The sequence below is a fragment of the Phyllobates terribilis genome, unplaced genomic scaffold, assembly GCF_046119375.1.
Source record: "Phyllobates terribilis strain yellow unplaced genomic scaffold, ASM4611937v1 Scaffold_2__4_contigs__length_985480577, whole genome shotgun sequence".
In the NCBI taxonomy this organism is placed as follows: domain Eukaryota; kingdom Metazoa; phylum Chordata; class Amphibia; order Anura; family Dendrobatidae; genus Phyllobates; species Phyllobates terribilis.
In genome coordinates this window covers 533,041,702-533,057,818 of record NW_027362762.1, presented here as the reverse complement: position 1 = coordinate 533,057,818, position 16,117 = coordinate 533,041,702, and the positions used below count along the sequence as shown (strand labels likewise).

General features: G+C 41.9%; 1 protein-coding gene across 1 annotated transcript in view; it reads right to left on the bottom strand.

Annotated features, from left to right (window-relative positions):
* DHDDS (dehydrodolichyl diphosphate synthase subunit) overlaps positions 1-15,729 on the bottom strand; it is a 46,023-nt gene extending 30,294 nt beyond the window's left edge. Inside the window, exons 1-7 of the mRNA XM_073670615.1 lie at positions 15,599-15,729; positions 9,729-9,803; positions 9,531-9,647; positions 8,738-8,880; positions 4,855-4,971; positions 4,281-4,382; positions 3,565-3,679 (exon numbers count right to left, since the gene is read on the bottom strand). Of these exons, the coding sequence (XP_073526716.1) occupies positions 3,565-3,679; positions 4,281-4,382; positions 4,855-4,971; positions 8,738-8,880; positions 9,531-9,647; positions 9,729-9,791 (657 nt within the window). The 5' untranslated portion in view covers positions 9,792-9,803; positions 15,599-15,729. The remainder of the gene's footprint in view (positions 1-3,564; positions 3,680-4,280; positions 4,383-4,854; positions 4,972-8,737; positions 8,881-9,530; positions 9,648-9,728; positions 9,804-15,598) is intronic.
* Between the last annotated feature and the right edge of the window lie 388 nt (positions 15,730-16,117).

Sequence of the window (16,117 nt, the reverse complement as noted above, 5' to 3'; positions counted from 1 at the left end):
ATGTGGCAAAGCTCCTTGTACACTGGCGTGCGCCAATTCACTAGTAGCAGGGACAGCGCTTGTACTGGGCAGTGTTCCCTGATTTGGAGACGTTTCTCCAGTAGCGCTATTTGCCCCTATTGCTGTACTGGTCCTTGGGCTTGAGGATGGAACAGAATCACTGCTCATTTCTGGGCTCTCAGTGTCGCCGCTACTAAAGCCCTCAAAATCCATATCTCCATCTGAGATTGCGCTGTCATCAGTGTCAGAACACAGCAGGGCATACACCTCCTCTGCGGTATAAGTCTGACGGGCCATTTTATTTTTATATTTTTTGACTGGACTGAACGGACCGGACTGAAAGGACGGGACCGGACTGGACTGACCGGACTGATCTGACAGGACTGACCGGACTGATCTGACAGGACTGACCGGACTGATCTGACAGGACTGAACGGACTGATCTGACAGGACTGAACGGACTGATCTGACAGGACTGAACGGACTGATCTGACAGGACTGACCGGACTGATCTGACAGGACTGAACGGACTGATCTGACAGGACTGACCGGACTGATCTGACAGGACTGACCGGACTGATCTGACAGGACTGACCGGACTGATCTGACAGGACTGACCGGACTGATCTGACAGGACTGACCGGACTGATCTGACAGGACTGACCGGACTGATCTGACAGGACTGACCGGACTGATCTGACAGGACTGACCGGACTGATCTGACAGGACTGATCTGACAGGACTGACTGACTGATCTGACAGGACTGACTGACTGATCTGACAGGACTGACTGACAGATCTGACAGGACTGACTGACTGACAGATCTGACAGGACTGACTGACTGATCTGACAGGACTGACTGACTGATCTGACAGGACTGACTGACTGATCTGACAGGACTGACTGACTGACAGATCTGACAGGACTGACTGACTGACAGATCTGACAGGACTGACAGATCTGACAGGACTGACAGATCTGACAGGACTGACAGGACTGACAGGACTGACAGACTCACTAACCCTAACTCTTACTTTCTTTTTTATTTTATTTTTTTTTTATTTTCACAGTGGCAAGGCTGACAGCTCTTGTCACACTGTTTCTCCTCTGCTCTCTCACTGAGATCGGAGGAGAAACTGCATTTATCAGGCAGATCGCCCGGGAAAGTTTGTTGCTAAAACAAACTTCCCTGGTGATCTCTCTGATTGGCTGGTGTGACGCTGACATCATCGAGACCTGAGCCAATCAGGTCTCGATGATGTCAGAGGTCACAGCACCGAGATTCCCGCCGCTGACAGGTATGTGGGGGGTCCCGATCGCCGACCACCGGCTGTCCCTATCTTTTAAATGCCGCGATCGCTATGGATCGCGGCATCTAGAAGATAGGAACAGGTTAACATCATGGGGACCTGATCCAATCAGGTCCCCATGATGCCACATGTCAGAGCTATCGCTCTGAACCGGTACCGCAGCGCTAGCAGGACCCTGGGGGTCCTGAGCGCTGCGGGACCACCCACCGTTTTTAAACGTCGGCGCTGCACAGAGCCCAGGCCGCGCCGACGTTTATGTACAGTGGGCGGTCCTGAACCGGTTAAACTGAGAGACTCCAAAAAAAAAACCAATGATCCTTGTAGAGAAAAATGTGCTCTTTCTAATGATATCAGAATTAATATATTTTAGAGGTACCCTTTTTGAGAAATTTGACCTAAAAAAAACGAATTTTACCTATTTTTAAGTTTTTCATCATATGTGGGTGTGAATATTTCCACAAATACATATGATTTGACCGTGATATTGCAGCAATGCAAAGTCATGTAGATGTTTGGTGTACAGGGCAAAGCACCAGTTACTATTGGTTTTTGATCTTGAGTTATATATGGGCAAAGTTTGGCATAAATTTTATGCGACGCGTTTTACAAGCTACTTTGACACAAAATTGCGGCCGAAATATTGTTTTGTCATAGCCGGTAATAATTATATAGTGTTTAGCAGCAAAAGTTGAGCTAGTATGCCAAATTTCAGCATCATAGCCAGTATAGAACTCTAATGGCTATGTGCCAAAGTTTGCAAAATCCTCTTAGCTTAAGCCGCAGGCTTGGTGGAACCTCCAGTGAAAGGTCAACAGTGCCCAATGTATTTGAGAACTGGCCCTAAAAATTTACAGAACCTCTTTTCAAACATACATGTACATCCTTATAAATTTTCAGCAAAATCGGAGAAGGTCGAGTGGGGACCACTGGCCCACTTGACATGGAATGACTCGCTTGTGTTCAAGGTCTGGGCACCAAGCTATCAGATGCTGTCTATGGGAAAACAGTTTAAGACCACGCCTCCTGACGAAGCCGGAAGGTGAAACGCGCGTCGAGGCTAGCGCACGGACCCCTAGCATACCTTAATCAATCGCACATCATGACACAAGGTATTTGTTATACTATGTACTGTCTCTACTGTCTCTGAGTCCGATTTGTGACATTGAGAGACAGAATTAGGCTGAATATAATTTCTTGTGATGACCCATAAGATCAACTACCAGTGACATTTTAGCATGCCCCATAGCTCTATATGATTATTAGGAAACCTTATCCATATGTATGGGATTCAGTATGTCTCTGAAACTTTTTTACTGCTACAGATATTTGAGGTTAGCATACGGACCCCTAACATTTTCTTAAAGATATAAGATAATTCCTATATTATATATTGTCCTTGAGCCTATATTGGGACATAGAAAGATAATATTGGATTGTGTGTAATCCTTTGTGGTGATTTATCAAATTAATTACCAGCAACTATATGCATGGGATCTAGTGTGTCTCTGTAACACTTTTACTGTGATGGACATTTCAAACTTTTTTTGTATATAATGTCATTTCAGTCCTCTCCTTCTTTTCATCCCAAACCTTTATATAATCTATTTCTATGTTGTATATTTATACTATGTTAAATAAAATTTATTATTTTTTCATAAAACTGACCCCACAGTTTGTTTTGAATTCCTGTCTGTTCCTACTGGAATATAATAACGATAGATCACCAGTGTGGTGATATGGATTCAGGAACTCACTGTTTTTTGGTTTATTATTATATTGGGGATTGATCTCACTTTTTTAGTGATATCTTTATAGGTGTATAGTTTAAGACTATGTTCACATGTTGCGTTTTTGCAGTGTTTTTTTCTCCAGGCAAAACCTGCTCTCTTGGCAGTAAAGAAACTGCTTATAAAATGCATTTTTTGCTGCATTATAGTGCATCATTTGTCTATAGTACATGTTTAATAAAGTTAGTTTTATTCACCAAAAATGCAGCAAAATGTAAAATTGCATTTTTTGTTGCACTCATTGCTTTCTATGGTGAAAAAACACTGCAAAAAGCTGACAGAAGTGACATGCTGCAGATTTAAAAAACTCAGCAGTTTTCCAATTCAGTCAGGAAAAAACAAGTGTGTGCATGAGATTTCTGAAAGGTCTTTACTTTGCTGGTACTGTAAAAGGCAGCTTTAAATTTGCAAAAACACAACATGGGAACATAGCCTGAATTACTGTTCGTGGGAAAACAACTGTTACCTGCCATAGAAGAAAATCACTGAGTCGGACTTCACCAGAGGTGCGGATCAGAAGGTCAGGGTCAGGAGAGTTTGAGGTGTACAAACACTGGTCCAGCAGATTCTCAGAGACATCCCTAAGTAACAAAAACCTCAAAGATCAGCAGAAAATAGCAAATTCAAATTTAATTATGTAGTTAAACACCTATCTTTATAATTAGAAACGATTTCAACAACTATTAAGCTTTTAATTAAAATTACATTAATAATAATTAATAATAGGTAGAAAAACTGTAGGGGGAAAAAAGCGCACAAGACCATCGGGTGATACCCTTTTGGGTGCAAAGGAAAGAGCTTACCTAAGCAGGTTGTGTGCAGGCACAACTCCTATGAACATGTTATCTGTTGCCGCCTCGTGGCTGGGGGATGATCTCCTCGAGGATAGTTGACCAATTTGGACGATAACACACTGCGCTGATCTAACGAAGAATCCTTAGGACCAAGGCAAGGAACGTTTTTTATTTTTAATTGCAATGCAATTGTTTTTTTCACTTGATAAAGACGCTAGTCCAGCGTTGAAACACGTTGTGGAAATAAAAGCTGTTTAACTCATCTTGGTCCTAAGGATTCTTCATTAGAGCAGATCAGCTTAATATCATGTCATCGTCCAAATTGGTCATTAATAAAACAGACACACATACACATGAAAAAAGGATAATAAAATTGGCACCGACTTACCTGGGTTCTATTAGACCTTCTTCTACTCCCCATGCTACCTCACGTACTGCATTGCTGATCTCATGTCGGGATGTGTACGCAAAACAAACATTTAAAAAACACCTTTAAAGAATCCGAAAAAAAAATAGGTCAATTGAAATGGAAGAGTTTTAACCATATTATTAGTAATTATCTTCAAATTAGATGAAACTTCTCCAATATGTGACTTATATTTCTTTGTCAGGCACTGTTTGAACAGAGCACAATCTGCAGAAGTATGACCTTGTATGAATCTTAGAGTTCCTCCACTCAAGCCATATATCAGAATTTAAAAGTATGTCCATTTAGCAAAGCTGGCGGTCATACAATTTTAGATTCACGATTGCTGGGTCACAGAACAAACAAAAGATTTGCCTAAAGTTAATTATACAGAGGGAAATGTGCAGAAAGCATCAGCAGGAAAAAAAAAAGACTTAAACATGTAGGCTATTTATAACATTTCTGACTACACTACATTGAATACAAATCTATAGTTTCCTGAGCAGGGATTGTCACTTTCTTTTGTAACAATAAGGTAGCTTGTCTAAACACTTACTTAGAGTAAGCCTTGGTTTCCAGGACTGCCTGTGCAATAAGCCTCTGGATGTCTTCAGGAAGCAAACTCAAGTCTCCGATTACTCTTATGCAAACTTCATGCTTTTGAAGTTTTTCTCTGCAGAAAACATCAGATGAATTGTAAAATTGCATTCAGTGCTTATTTTGGTTGTACTACTAGAAATAAAACTAATCATTTGATAGTATAGCAGTTTTAATGGCAAATCACACATGGATAGAAAACGTCAACTAATGGTAAAGCATTTCTTAATCTAAAACACAATACGTTAACTATAATTTGATGTTGAAAACTAACTCAACACACCACAAGCCAATAAATATTTCAGTTTAGATGTTAAAAAAAGTTTTCTGCAAGATATCTTAACCCATTTCAGTGCAGTGGCGGAACAGTTAGCGCTGGGGTCCTGGGTTCAAATCCCACGAAGGACAACATCTGCAACGAGTTTGTATGTTCTCCCCGTGTTTTGCATTGGTTTCCTCCAGTTTCTCCCACACTCCAAAGACATACTGATAGGAGATCCAGATTGTGAGCACCAATAGGGACAGTGCCCATAATGTCTGTAAAGCGCTGTGGAATTAATGGCGCTATATAAGTGAGTAAAATAAATGAATTAACCCAGTGGCAGCAACTGAGTGTTCCATGCACGCGGCAACTGAGTGTTCCATGCACGCGGCAACTGAGTGTATCTACTGGACGCAAGTAGACAATGCATATCATTTCAAGAGCAAACAGGAAGCAGTAACTATGCTTGCACATGTTAAAGAAGTGCTCATAACATTTTTTATCCTCTTAATCTTCATATTACATGAAAATCCCTGGCAGGGGGAAGGAGTGAAGCAGCTGGGTCAGGAGTTGAAGAGGGGGTCAAGCTGGGCTGCCAGGGACTTTGCAGTGCTGTAGAATTGTAGTTCTAATGAGGACTCGTGCAGGGAAAATAGACTTCCTGTTTCTACATAGCTCTTAAAAGGATTCAGCTAGTCTGTTTTTAATCAGATGAGGTTATAGACCTAATGGAAAACAGAAGAATTAACTGGGTAGAAAGGCAAAATGAGCAATTGTAAGTACACAGTGCTATATAGTATGATGATTGCAATATATTAAGAGGATAAAAACTTAACTTTGATGAGAGTGCTTTTTTAACATGTATTTACTAGAACATCTGTGGCAGAAATCCAAGGCTGACAATCCATGTAAAATTGTGAACATGTGGAAACATGCCTGTGCATGCATTTAACCCCTTCGCGGCATATGACGTACATGTATGTCATATCGGTGCCATCGATGTTTAATCGTACGCCAAGCCCACATCTTTCCTGGCAAATGATGGCTGTTTTAATCAAACATAATGTGCTTTTAACAGATGCGAGGGAGCAGAGCTTTGCCCGTGGCTGTTATCCTGTTAAATCCCGCTGTTAATCTCTGACAGCGGCATTTAACAAGCGCCAGAAGAGGTGTGCGTCATTCCACTTTCCTATCGGCGTGCCAGTCACGTGATTGCGGGGCCCCAATGGGTTGTTATGACAGCCAGGGGTCTACTGATAACCCTTGTGCTTGTCAATATGATCCTCTGAAAGCCAGCCCGAGGAGATTGTGATTTTAGCTATACATTGCAGGGCTGAAGCCCTGCTATATATCGCACAAGCGATCAGACAATCACAGCTTCAAATCCTCTAAAAGGAGACTAGTAAACACAGTAAAATATGAAAAAAAAAAATGAAAAAGTTCAAATCACCATTTTAATTCTCATTAAAAATAAAACAATTAAAGGGAACCTGTCAGCTGAAACATGGTGCCCAAACTGCGGGCACCATGTATCAGCCACTGGCTGTAGTATCCCAGCCATGTATGTTTGTCTCTGAAATTAACCACACTGTTAATAGTCGCCGGGGACCGAGTCGTATGGATAACCAGTTGTACAGGCGGGTCCCTGGCAGCTTCTTCCCACCCGCTGACAGTGACTGGCAAACATCTGATTATATGTGCACGTAGGCAGAGACTTCTCAGTCACAGTCAGGGAGAAGACGCCAGGGATCCGCATGTACAACTAGTAAATAGAGTGGCGGTGTCCCCGGCAGCTATTAGAAGTGTGCTTTTCTCTGAAATACCGCAGCGTTTCAGAGACAAACATACATGGCTGGGATTCTACAGCCAGTGGCGGATACATGCTGCTCACGGTTTAGGCAGCATGTGTCAGCTGACCGGTTACCTTTAAAAAAAAAAAGAAAACAACAACGCCATATTTGGTATAATAGTCAGATCAGATCGGTAAATGGCGTAATGGGGAAAAAAAAAATCAAAACGCCAAAATTCCTTTTTTTGGGCCGCCACAACATTTCAATGAATTGGAATAAGAAGCGATCAAAACATTGTATCTAACACAAAAATGGTATCATTAAAAACATCAGCTTAGAGCGCAAAAAAAAATAAGCCCTCACCCGACTCCAGATCCTGAAAAATGAAAATGTTATGGGTTATGGAAAAAGCAAAAAATAAACAAAAAACTATACGCTTGGTATCTGCATACTCGTACTGACCTGGTGAATCGTATTGCCAGGTCAGTTTTACCATATAGTGAACATTGTGGAATTGCACTTTTTTTTTTTCAACACAATTGGAATTATTTTGCCATTTTCCAGTACACTATTTTTTAGAATGAATGGTGTCATTCAAAAGTACAACTCGTCCCACAAAAAACATGTTGTCTTACGGCCATATTGACGGAAAAACAAGAAAAAGTTATGGCTCTTAGAAGGAGGGGAGGAAAAAAAAAAAAGGAAAAAAAAACAACGAACAAACAGAAAATCGCCATGTCATGAAGGGGTTAAGGCTGTGTGCGCACAATGCGGATTTAATGCGTTTCCGTGGCTGCATTTCCGCCGCGAAAACACATTAAAAACGCATGTTAAGTTGTCTGCCATGTTTCCCAATGATTTAGTCATGTGATGGTCACGCGACTGCTGACGTCAGCGGTTGCGTGACCATCCCATGACTAAATGACGTCAGCGCAGGTCCATTCAAAACACCACGGGACACAGAGGACGCCACCGGAGAGGTAAGTATAATGTTTTTTTACGTTTTAATTCTTTTTTTTTTTTTTTTTTTTTTTTTTTTTACCATTGATGCTGCATTTAAAGCAGCATTAAGTTGGTCACCCAATATAAACCCATGCCAGTTGCATAGATTTATATGATGTGACCAACTTGTCAAGCACTTTTCCAAGTGATGCTAAAATCGCTTGGAAAAGTGCTTGAAAAAACGCATGCGGAAATGCATGCAAAGACGCTTCTCCCTGGCAGAAAAACGCATGTACAATCCGCATGTACAATCAGCATGCGTTTTTTCTGCCAGGGAGATGCAGAAACGCTCAGGAAAATTTCTGTTTCATTTCTGCATCGTGGGCACATAGCCTAAAAGGAACCTGACACCTTGTACAAGCAGCCCAATATGTGGGGGTAAAGTGAAGAAGCTAAGCAGAATGATATAGATTTGTTAGAAAATATTCAGTATAACCTGTATTTTATGCATTGCTATTCGAGGTGTATGTTTGCAAGAGTTCAGTGGGCGGTCCTACTAGTGGTTGACAGCTATCTCTGCATGCACAGTCATATAGGGAAGATTGTCCATCACCGAGCAGGACTCAAATGCAAACATACAGCACAGGTTTATATTTTACTGACACTTTTACCACAAAATATATGAAACTAATCAGATCCTTCTGCTCTAGAACATGCTGCCTACAAATACACTAAAGTTTTCAACACGAGAGATTCCCTTTAAAGCCAGCAAACTAAAAGTGAACCTTTCATTTTTCTTATCTTTTCATTACCCATAATGCCTAAATGCTCAAACTTTATGCTCTTACTTCTCTTCAAGAAGACGTGTGAACTTCTGGCGAGCTAGTTCCATAAGGCCATCCACCTCTTCCTTGGAACGCTTGAAATTCTCAATGCTAAAAGCATACACTGTCACCTCACAAATTCCCAAGTTTAAGCACCAACGCAATGTCTACATGAAGGGGGAAAATATAGTGTTATTACGTCCCTGACTAAGACTGTGTTCACACATGCAGTTATGGGGTTTCTAAGGTAAAAGTGAAGAACAGATCTGAAAAGGAAAGTATAAAGAAAATTCTCTCTTCTGCAGCTACTCCTTTTTGTACTCCATAAGTACATTAATCAGAGGAAGCAGCGATGCTGAGTTTTGTACTCATGTAAGTGACAGGGCTACTAGGTCTCAACTGAAGCTGGGCTCTGACTGACAAATGGAATAGGGGCTAAAAAATATTTCATAGAAAAAAGCAAGAACTATTTGGCAGGTATCACTAATATTGGAAGGAAACTTCTGGCATCATTTGATACAAGAAAAAAAAAGTACTCATGTCTAAAAGATTGATTTAAAAATTTATGCGGTTCACATAATAAAAGCTGGTGACAAAACAACCAAGCACAAACGTCAATTCATCTAATTAAACGCTGTTTAACAACGTTTATAGAATTGTAGTTATTGTGACCTACAATAACTTACTGCACAACAAGCTAGTAATAGAAACCCCAAGGATATAACAGTATGTATACCCAGCATGTATGAATCCAATTAAGCTGTGTCTACACCTATGCATTACAAATTCACAAGGTTCATTTACAGGAACCTCTGACCTCAGCAAGCTTTTCAAATCCCTGTGAATGGCCCTCTTGTCGCTCCACATGGCATTTTTGGGCATATCTTCTGTTTCCATCCATGATAAATGCAACATGTTTGGGCATTGGGCCAGCCTGTTTAACAAAGGAGCGAAATACTGTGAATTTTAGTTTGGCATTGCATGTGTACAGACATAAAGTGAATGGATGGCCTACCTTAAGGACATTGGCACATAAGCGTTCTATCAGAGATAGCTCCTTGTCACGAATCCAAGACATGATAAAAGAAATCTAAAAGATAAAAGTCTTATTTAGGAAAGTATTTAAATAATGGAAAAAGCCCAATGTATAATTATACATTAATGTGGATCTCTCTCCAGACATTTTAAAAAGTAATTACATCGGTATCATCAGGTCTAAAAGATCACTTCAAGCCTTTCAGTTTGAAGGGGTTTCAGCACTTGTGAGTGCTGCAGCCTCTTCAATGTTTACACTGCCCTGTATGACTGCATGCTATTACTAAGTAATGGCTGTGCGGGGCATTGCAACTTCAGCCTATTGTTTTCAGTAGGACAACACTGTAATACCCAGCACAACCACATCTAAGTAGATCGTGTGCAGGTAATATAGGGCAGTGTACACCAGAGGCGTGTCAGTGAGCCGCGGGATGGTAAGGCCGCGAGTTCTGGTGGCGTGGTGACCCGATACTTGGGCAGCTGTGTTGGCACTCGCAAGGCATGTCTCGCAATTGGTTATCGCTCCCTTTATCCATCTGCCTTGTCAAAACCCTTCTGAGAAAGCTACCTGAAACGTGCGTTTGTGGGTTCCCATGGGCAACGGTCATATGGTAACAACCTCCTTGCATGGTATACTGGTGTGCTCAACATGTTCATGGTTAATGGTGTCTGGTGACTGTTTTCTGCACCAAGGTCTCATGATTTTCTTGCACTTAGCATAGTTCTCCTTTTGTGAGACTCTTTCATAGTTATTCAATTATTAACTGCACAAACCCTACATATTATGTTGCATTGCTACATAGTGTACCCAGCACTTTTCAAAACACCCTTTAACCACAACACCATCTGTTAAACCTATACACTATTTGTATATATTTTTAAATCCTACAGCAGGTGAAATAAATATTGAACACCTCACCAACTTTCTAAGTAAATATATTTTGTAAATGTGCCATTGACATTAAATTCTCACCACATGTCTGTAACCACCCATCCAATCCACACAGGCAAATAATGGCCATAAATTAAATGTTGTGTAATAACAAGAACACAGGGAAAAAGTATTGAACACCTGAAGAAAGGTGCAAAAAGCCATGGAAAGTCATGACACCAGCAGAAATTAGAAAGCAATACTGCCACTTAGTGAAAAATAATATCAGATGTGGTTTCAACTGATGGCCTATCAAGAGGTGTTTCATTACCAAGGTGTCACACAAGAAACATCTCATGATGGGTAAAACCAGTGAGCTGTCTCAAGACCTTTGCAACCTTATTGTGGCAAAACATACTGATGGCATTGGTTACAGAAGAATTTCTAAACTACTGAAGTTCCAGTGGGCACTGTTGGGGCCATAATCTTGAAGTGGAAAGAACACAATTTCACCACAAACCAGCCACAACCAGGTGCTCCCCGCAAGATTTCAGACAAAAGGAGTAAAAAGAATTATCAGAAGAGTTGTCCAAGAGTCAATGACCACCTGTGGAGAGCTACAGAAAGACCTGGAATCAGCAGGTACAATCATTTCAAAGAAAATTATAAGTAATGCATTCAACCTCCATGACCTGTATGCACACTCACCACACAAGACGCCACTGCTGAACAAAAAGCATGTTGAAGGCTGTGTGCCCACGATGCGTTTTTTAAGCGTTTCCGCAGCAGCAAAAACGCTGCAGAAACGCTTAAAAAACGCATGGTAGAAGGCCTGCCATGTTCCCCAATGATAATCCGCATGTGCTGTGCACATGCTGCAGAGATTTCCGCTGCGGATTATTATTGCGGAAAAAAACGCAGCACTACCAATTATTTTGCGGTAGTGCTGCGTTTTCGCCGCCATTGACTTGCATTAGAATGCATGCATTCCGCTTTACTAGATAAGGATATGAGGAATGCATGCGTTCAAATGTGCGGATGGTACCCAGGTCTAGAGGAGAGGAGACTCTCCTCCGGACCCGGGTACCACAGAAACTGTAAAAAAAAGAATAAAATAAAAAATAAAGATTATATTTACCTTCTGACAGCCCCCGCTGCACTCGTCCTTTCATGCCGGCAGCTAGCGATGGACTGAAGGACCTACGCTGACGTCATAGTCATGTGACGGGTCACGCGACGCTGACGTCGGCAGGTTCTTCAGTGTACCGCTGCCGGCAGCCAGGACGGAGGGAATCAAGACTCCGGGGGCCATCAGAAGAAAAGTATAGATTTATTTTTTACCCTTCTTTCGGTCACACTATATAAATCCATGCCGATTACATGGATTTATATAGTGTGACCAAGTTGACAAGCACTTTCCAAGTGACGCTAAAATCGCTTGGAAAGCGCTTGACAACCCGCATGCAGAAATGAAAGTGAAGAACGCTTCACTTCCGCATGTCCTTGGCAGGAAAACGCATGTACAATCCCCATGCGTTTTTTTCTGCCAGGGAGATGCAGAAACGCTCAGGAAAAAATCCTGAGCATTTCTGCATCGTGGGCACATAGCCTAAGGCACGTTTAAAATTTGCTCAACAACATTTAGATAGGTCTGTGAAATACTGGGAGAATATAGTCTGGTCAGATGAAACCAAAATTGAACTCTTTGGGAACAACATGGTGTGGGGCTGTTTTTCAGCATACGGCACCGTCAAACTTCATGTGTTTGAAGGAAGGATGAATGGACAAATGCACCAAGACATTCTTGATAAAAACCTGCAGCCATCTACCAGGATGATGAAAATGAAAAAAAAGAGGGTAGACATTTCCGTAAGACAATAATCCTAAACGCCCATCCCACCGCTGTCACCAGTTTGTCAGGGAAAAGCAACTTTGCTGCCTTCAATCGACAGGACAATTGGCTGACGAGTGCTGGACGATGCCACAGTGAACCTATGGTATATACGCCGCCAATCGTTTATACCAGGGCTGTGGAGTTGAAGTTGGAGCCCATTTTGGTGGAGTCGGTATAAAATGGATCAACTCCGACTCCTAAAATACATAATAAATTGGGTACAGTAGTTTAATGCAGTTTGTGGGGAATATTTTTTCATAAGAATTTGGGAAAGTTATGAAATGTCCTATAAATGTCTGTCCTATTCCTGATCTAAGGGTCTAGACTTTTAGCTGAGATGAATCTGTTCTACAGTAAATTCATCACTTAAACGTGAGCCATGTATGAGGGAGTCGGAGTCGGTGTCATGGAAATTGAGGAGTCGGAGGTTTGGCTTACCGACTCCACAGCCCTGGTTTATACAGGCCGATTGGACTCCCGTTACAGGTAACGTTTGGCTTCAGGGATGCGGTTTACAGAGCAAGAGGAACAGAGATATTCAATTTAATCTAGAAAGGTAGGCAGTGTTGATAAAAAAAAATATACAAAGATGATACAAAATGGGAACAAAACAATACGATATATACAATTTAAATTTTCGTTTGTTCAAAATCTTAAATCTCCGAAAGTTCTTCACCAATTGCTTTGAAATTTTGACAACGTTGCCTTCAAACACACGCATGTTTTTATATACCAGCTGTTGGACGTAAAAGCAATTATACGTTACGTGCTCTAGAGTCAGCAAACCAGACAATCTCTATATCTAAACAGACAATGGAACAAAAAATATTGTATAACCCCAAGCATTGTGAAATTACATAGTTTAGAAACGTGCGCTTTCTCTTTTCTTTCTATTCCATTTAACTAGTCTGAGCCACAGCAACGAGTGGCCGGGTACAGCTAGTTACATAAAATAAAAAGGAACAACAAAAGAAAATGTACTAAACCTGATCTCACGGAAATGGCTCAGAGCTTAGTGACAATAAGCATTCCCATAGGGAAAATGGACCTCCCCCACATTGAACTATGACTTCCAGAATTAACAATGACCCAAACCAAAATACTGCTCTTTATTAGCTCAAGGTAATGACCACATACCTTCCCTTGGTGAGCTCGTGTGGGGGCTGATTGTGGGATGTGATGTGTCTGTTAGAATTTTAGGACATCCCCAATTTACACAATATAGTCGCTCCTGGAGGTCCCAGCGGTAGATATTATCGTCATGTTCCTTATCGCTATTTTACCTTAATATGGCGATCAAACATGACCTGAATAACACCATCCAAAGGGCCGTTATTAAGTTGGAGATGTTAGAATGGCCTTATGGTGATGTGAGTGAATGCGTTCTGTTCGTCCCTCCGCTATGACACCAAAAAATATATCTCCCATAAATATCAGATCAATGTAAATCCCAATATTCATATCTGGACCCCGGAATCAGATTGTCTCAACTGAAATTATCCATATTTTGTTTGATCAGAGGGCACTTATGCCTGGGAAGCACACTTCTCCTCTGGGTAAACAAATCTCGGCCTGGTAGTCTTTTTCACAGAAAATTTCCTGTTTTAATTATCTGGTCACGGCAGGGGACGACTACGTCAATGGAGGAGGAGGTGTTAGCTCTCTTTCCCTGTTATACTTCATTTTTCTCATTTCCCCATATGTTCAATGTGAGGGTGATATATCCCTTCCTCTGGAAAGGTCTGTATGAATTTTAATTTTTCTCTATGCCACCACTGATAAAAATTGTCCTTATACGGTGCCCTTGATCAGCTTTTACATCTTGTACACTCCCCTTTTTTATTCTAATTTTTTTATTCTAATGTTTTACATGTTCATCGCTCTGAATTGCTGTATTAATAAAGGAGTTTTACATTTATAATCACTGGAAAAAGTCTCTTTTCTCTAATTGGATCAATCAGTATAATCACAAAGTCTGGGGCGACTTTGGCAGTGACATGTTGTGCAGTCAAAGATTTCTGTATGGCTCTGCTACATTGCAACATAATACAAGTGAATGGGGTCCATTGTGACCTTCAAGGTACTGTGAAAAACAAATCATAAAGAGTTACCAGTTGGGACATACTTGTTACCCCATTCACTTGCTTTATGCATTGATGTAGCAGTGGTATCCAGCAATCTTTGGCTTCACGACCTGTGTTACTGCCAAGGTGGCTGTGTAACCCCAGCCTTAGTGTTTACACTGCTCTATATACCTGCATACGGTCTACTTGATTGCATTAAGCCAATAAATGCTCAGCACAGCCATTACATGGATAGCTTGCAGGTCTATAGAGCAGAGTAAATATTAAAGAGGCTGCAGCACTCGTAAGCATGGCAACCCCTTTAAGATGGGAGTACAACCTGCTGAGTCCCCATCAATCTGACTTTGGTGGCCTCAGGAAAGGCCATTATGGAACTCATTTTTAATGGGGTTTTCCAATCTTGTGAAATGACGGCCTATTTCTAAGAGACTCACAGCCCCTGAGAATGAAGGCGCTGCATGCTGCACTGGTTTCAGCTAGAGGTGACCACATGTAAAAGATAAATGCTACTATTTACATTGTAAAAAGTCATACACATCTCCTTCAGTATATACTTTATGATTCAATGTATCCGCTCGCCATCATTCTAGCAGCAGATACAAATCCGCTGTGGCCATGTGCTGGACACGGATCAAATAGGTGAGTGACGTATCAGGCTGGCGAGAGACCATACACTGACTTCAAGGAGCGATCCGGAGAAACCGACGCAGAAAGGCTGGCTAGGCTTTCATTACTCCATGAATTCTACACAGCCTAGTGCGAAGCTGCAGAGGGCAGAGCACACACAATGCGGTCTGCCTGCAGATCCGCACAGCTAGTGCACAGAGTGCTGAAGGAGATATGGACGCTGAATGCCTCTGCATAACACACCCGCTGTACTGCTGGGAGCTGTAGTGACCATAATACAAGGAAGCAACACGTCAGGGTCTCTGCAGTTACCCAACACGTGTACTCTGTCTACAGAAGCGCCGAGTGCGCAGAACCCAGCAAACGTCTCTTACCCAAGTCTCATCACCTTCAATGTATGAAAGACTTCCGCATTCACAGGCAGCCGCGCTGAAAACTGACCTCAGCAGGGCGCCGTCTCATGACGTCATCACGCGGCCAGCGCCATTGGTTTAGGGTAGATGCTAGAATGTATGGCCTCCTGGTAGGTATGACGTCATTTTGTGCACGTGTGTCTGTATCGATGAGAAGCTGCGGGTGACAAGTAGCGAAGGGCGGTGTCCTCAGAGAGGACAAGGATTTGGGTGGGTGGTGTCTGGGGCATTGAGTGGGGTTTGAGTTCTGGGTTGCCCTCATTAGTGGAGCCCTGTCCCTGTGGTATATTAGCAGGTTTGGTATCAGTAAATCTATGTGCACATGGTGTCTTTTACACTACGGTCATTTTCCTGAGGTGGCCCAGCCATCGTCCTTGTGGTGGCTCTGTCGCTGGCGTCTTTCCCTCTCTGCTCTCACTTTATAGCATGTGCAGCTTCCAGCAGAAGCCACCCCAAGAATAAACACGTTACTTGGTTTAA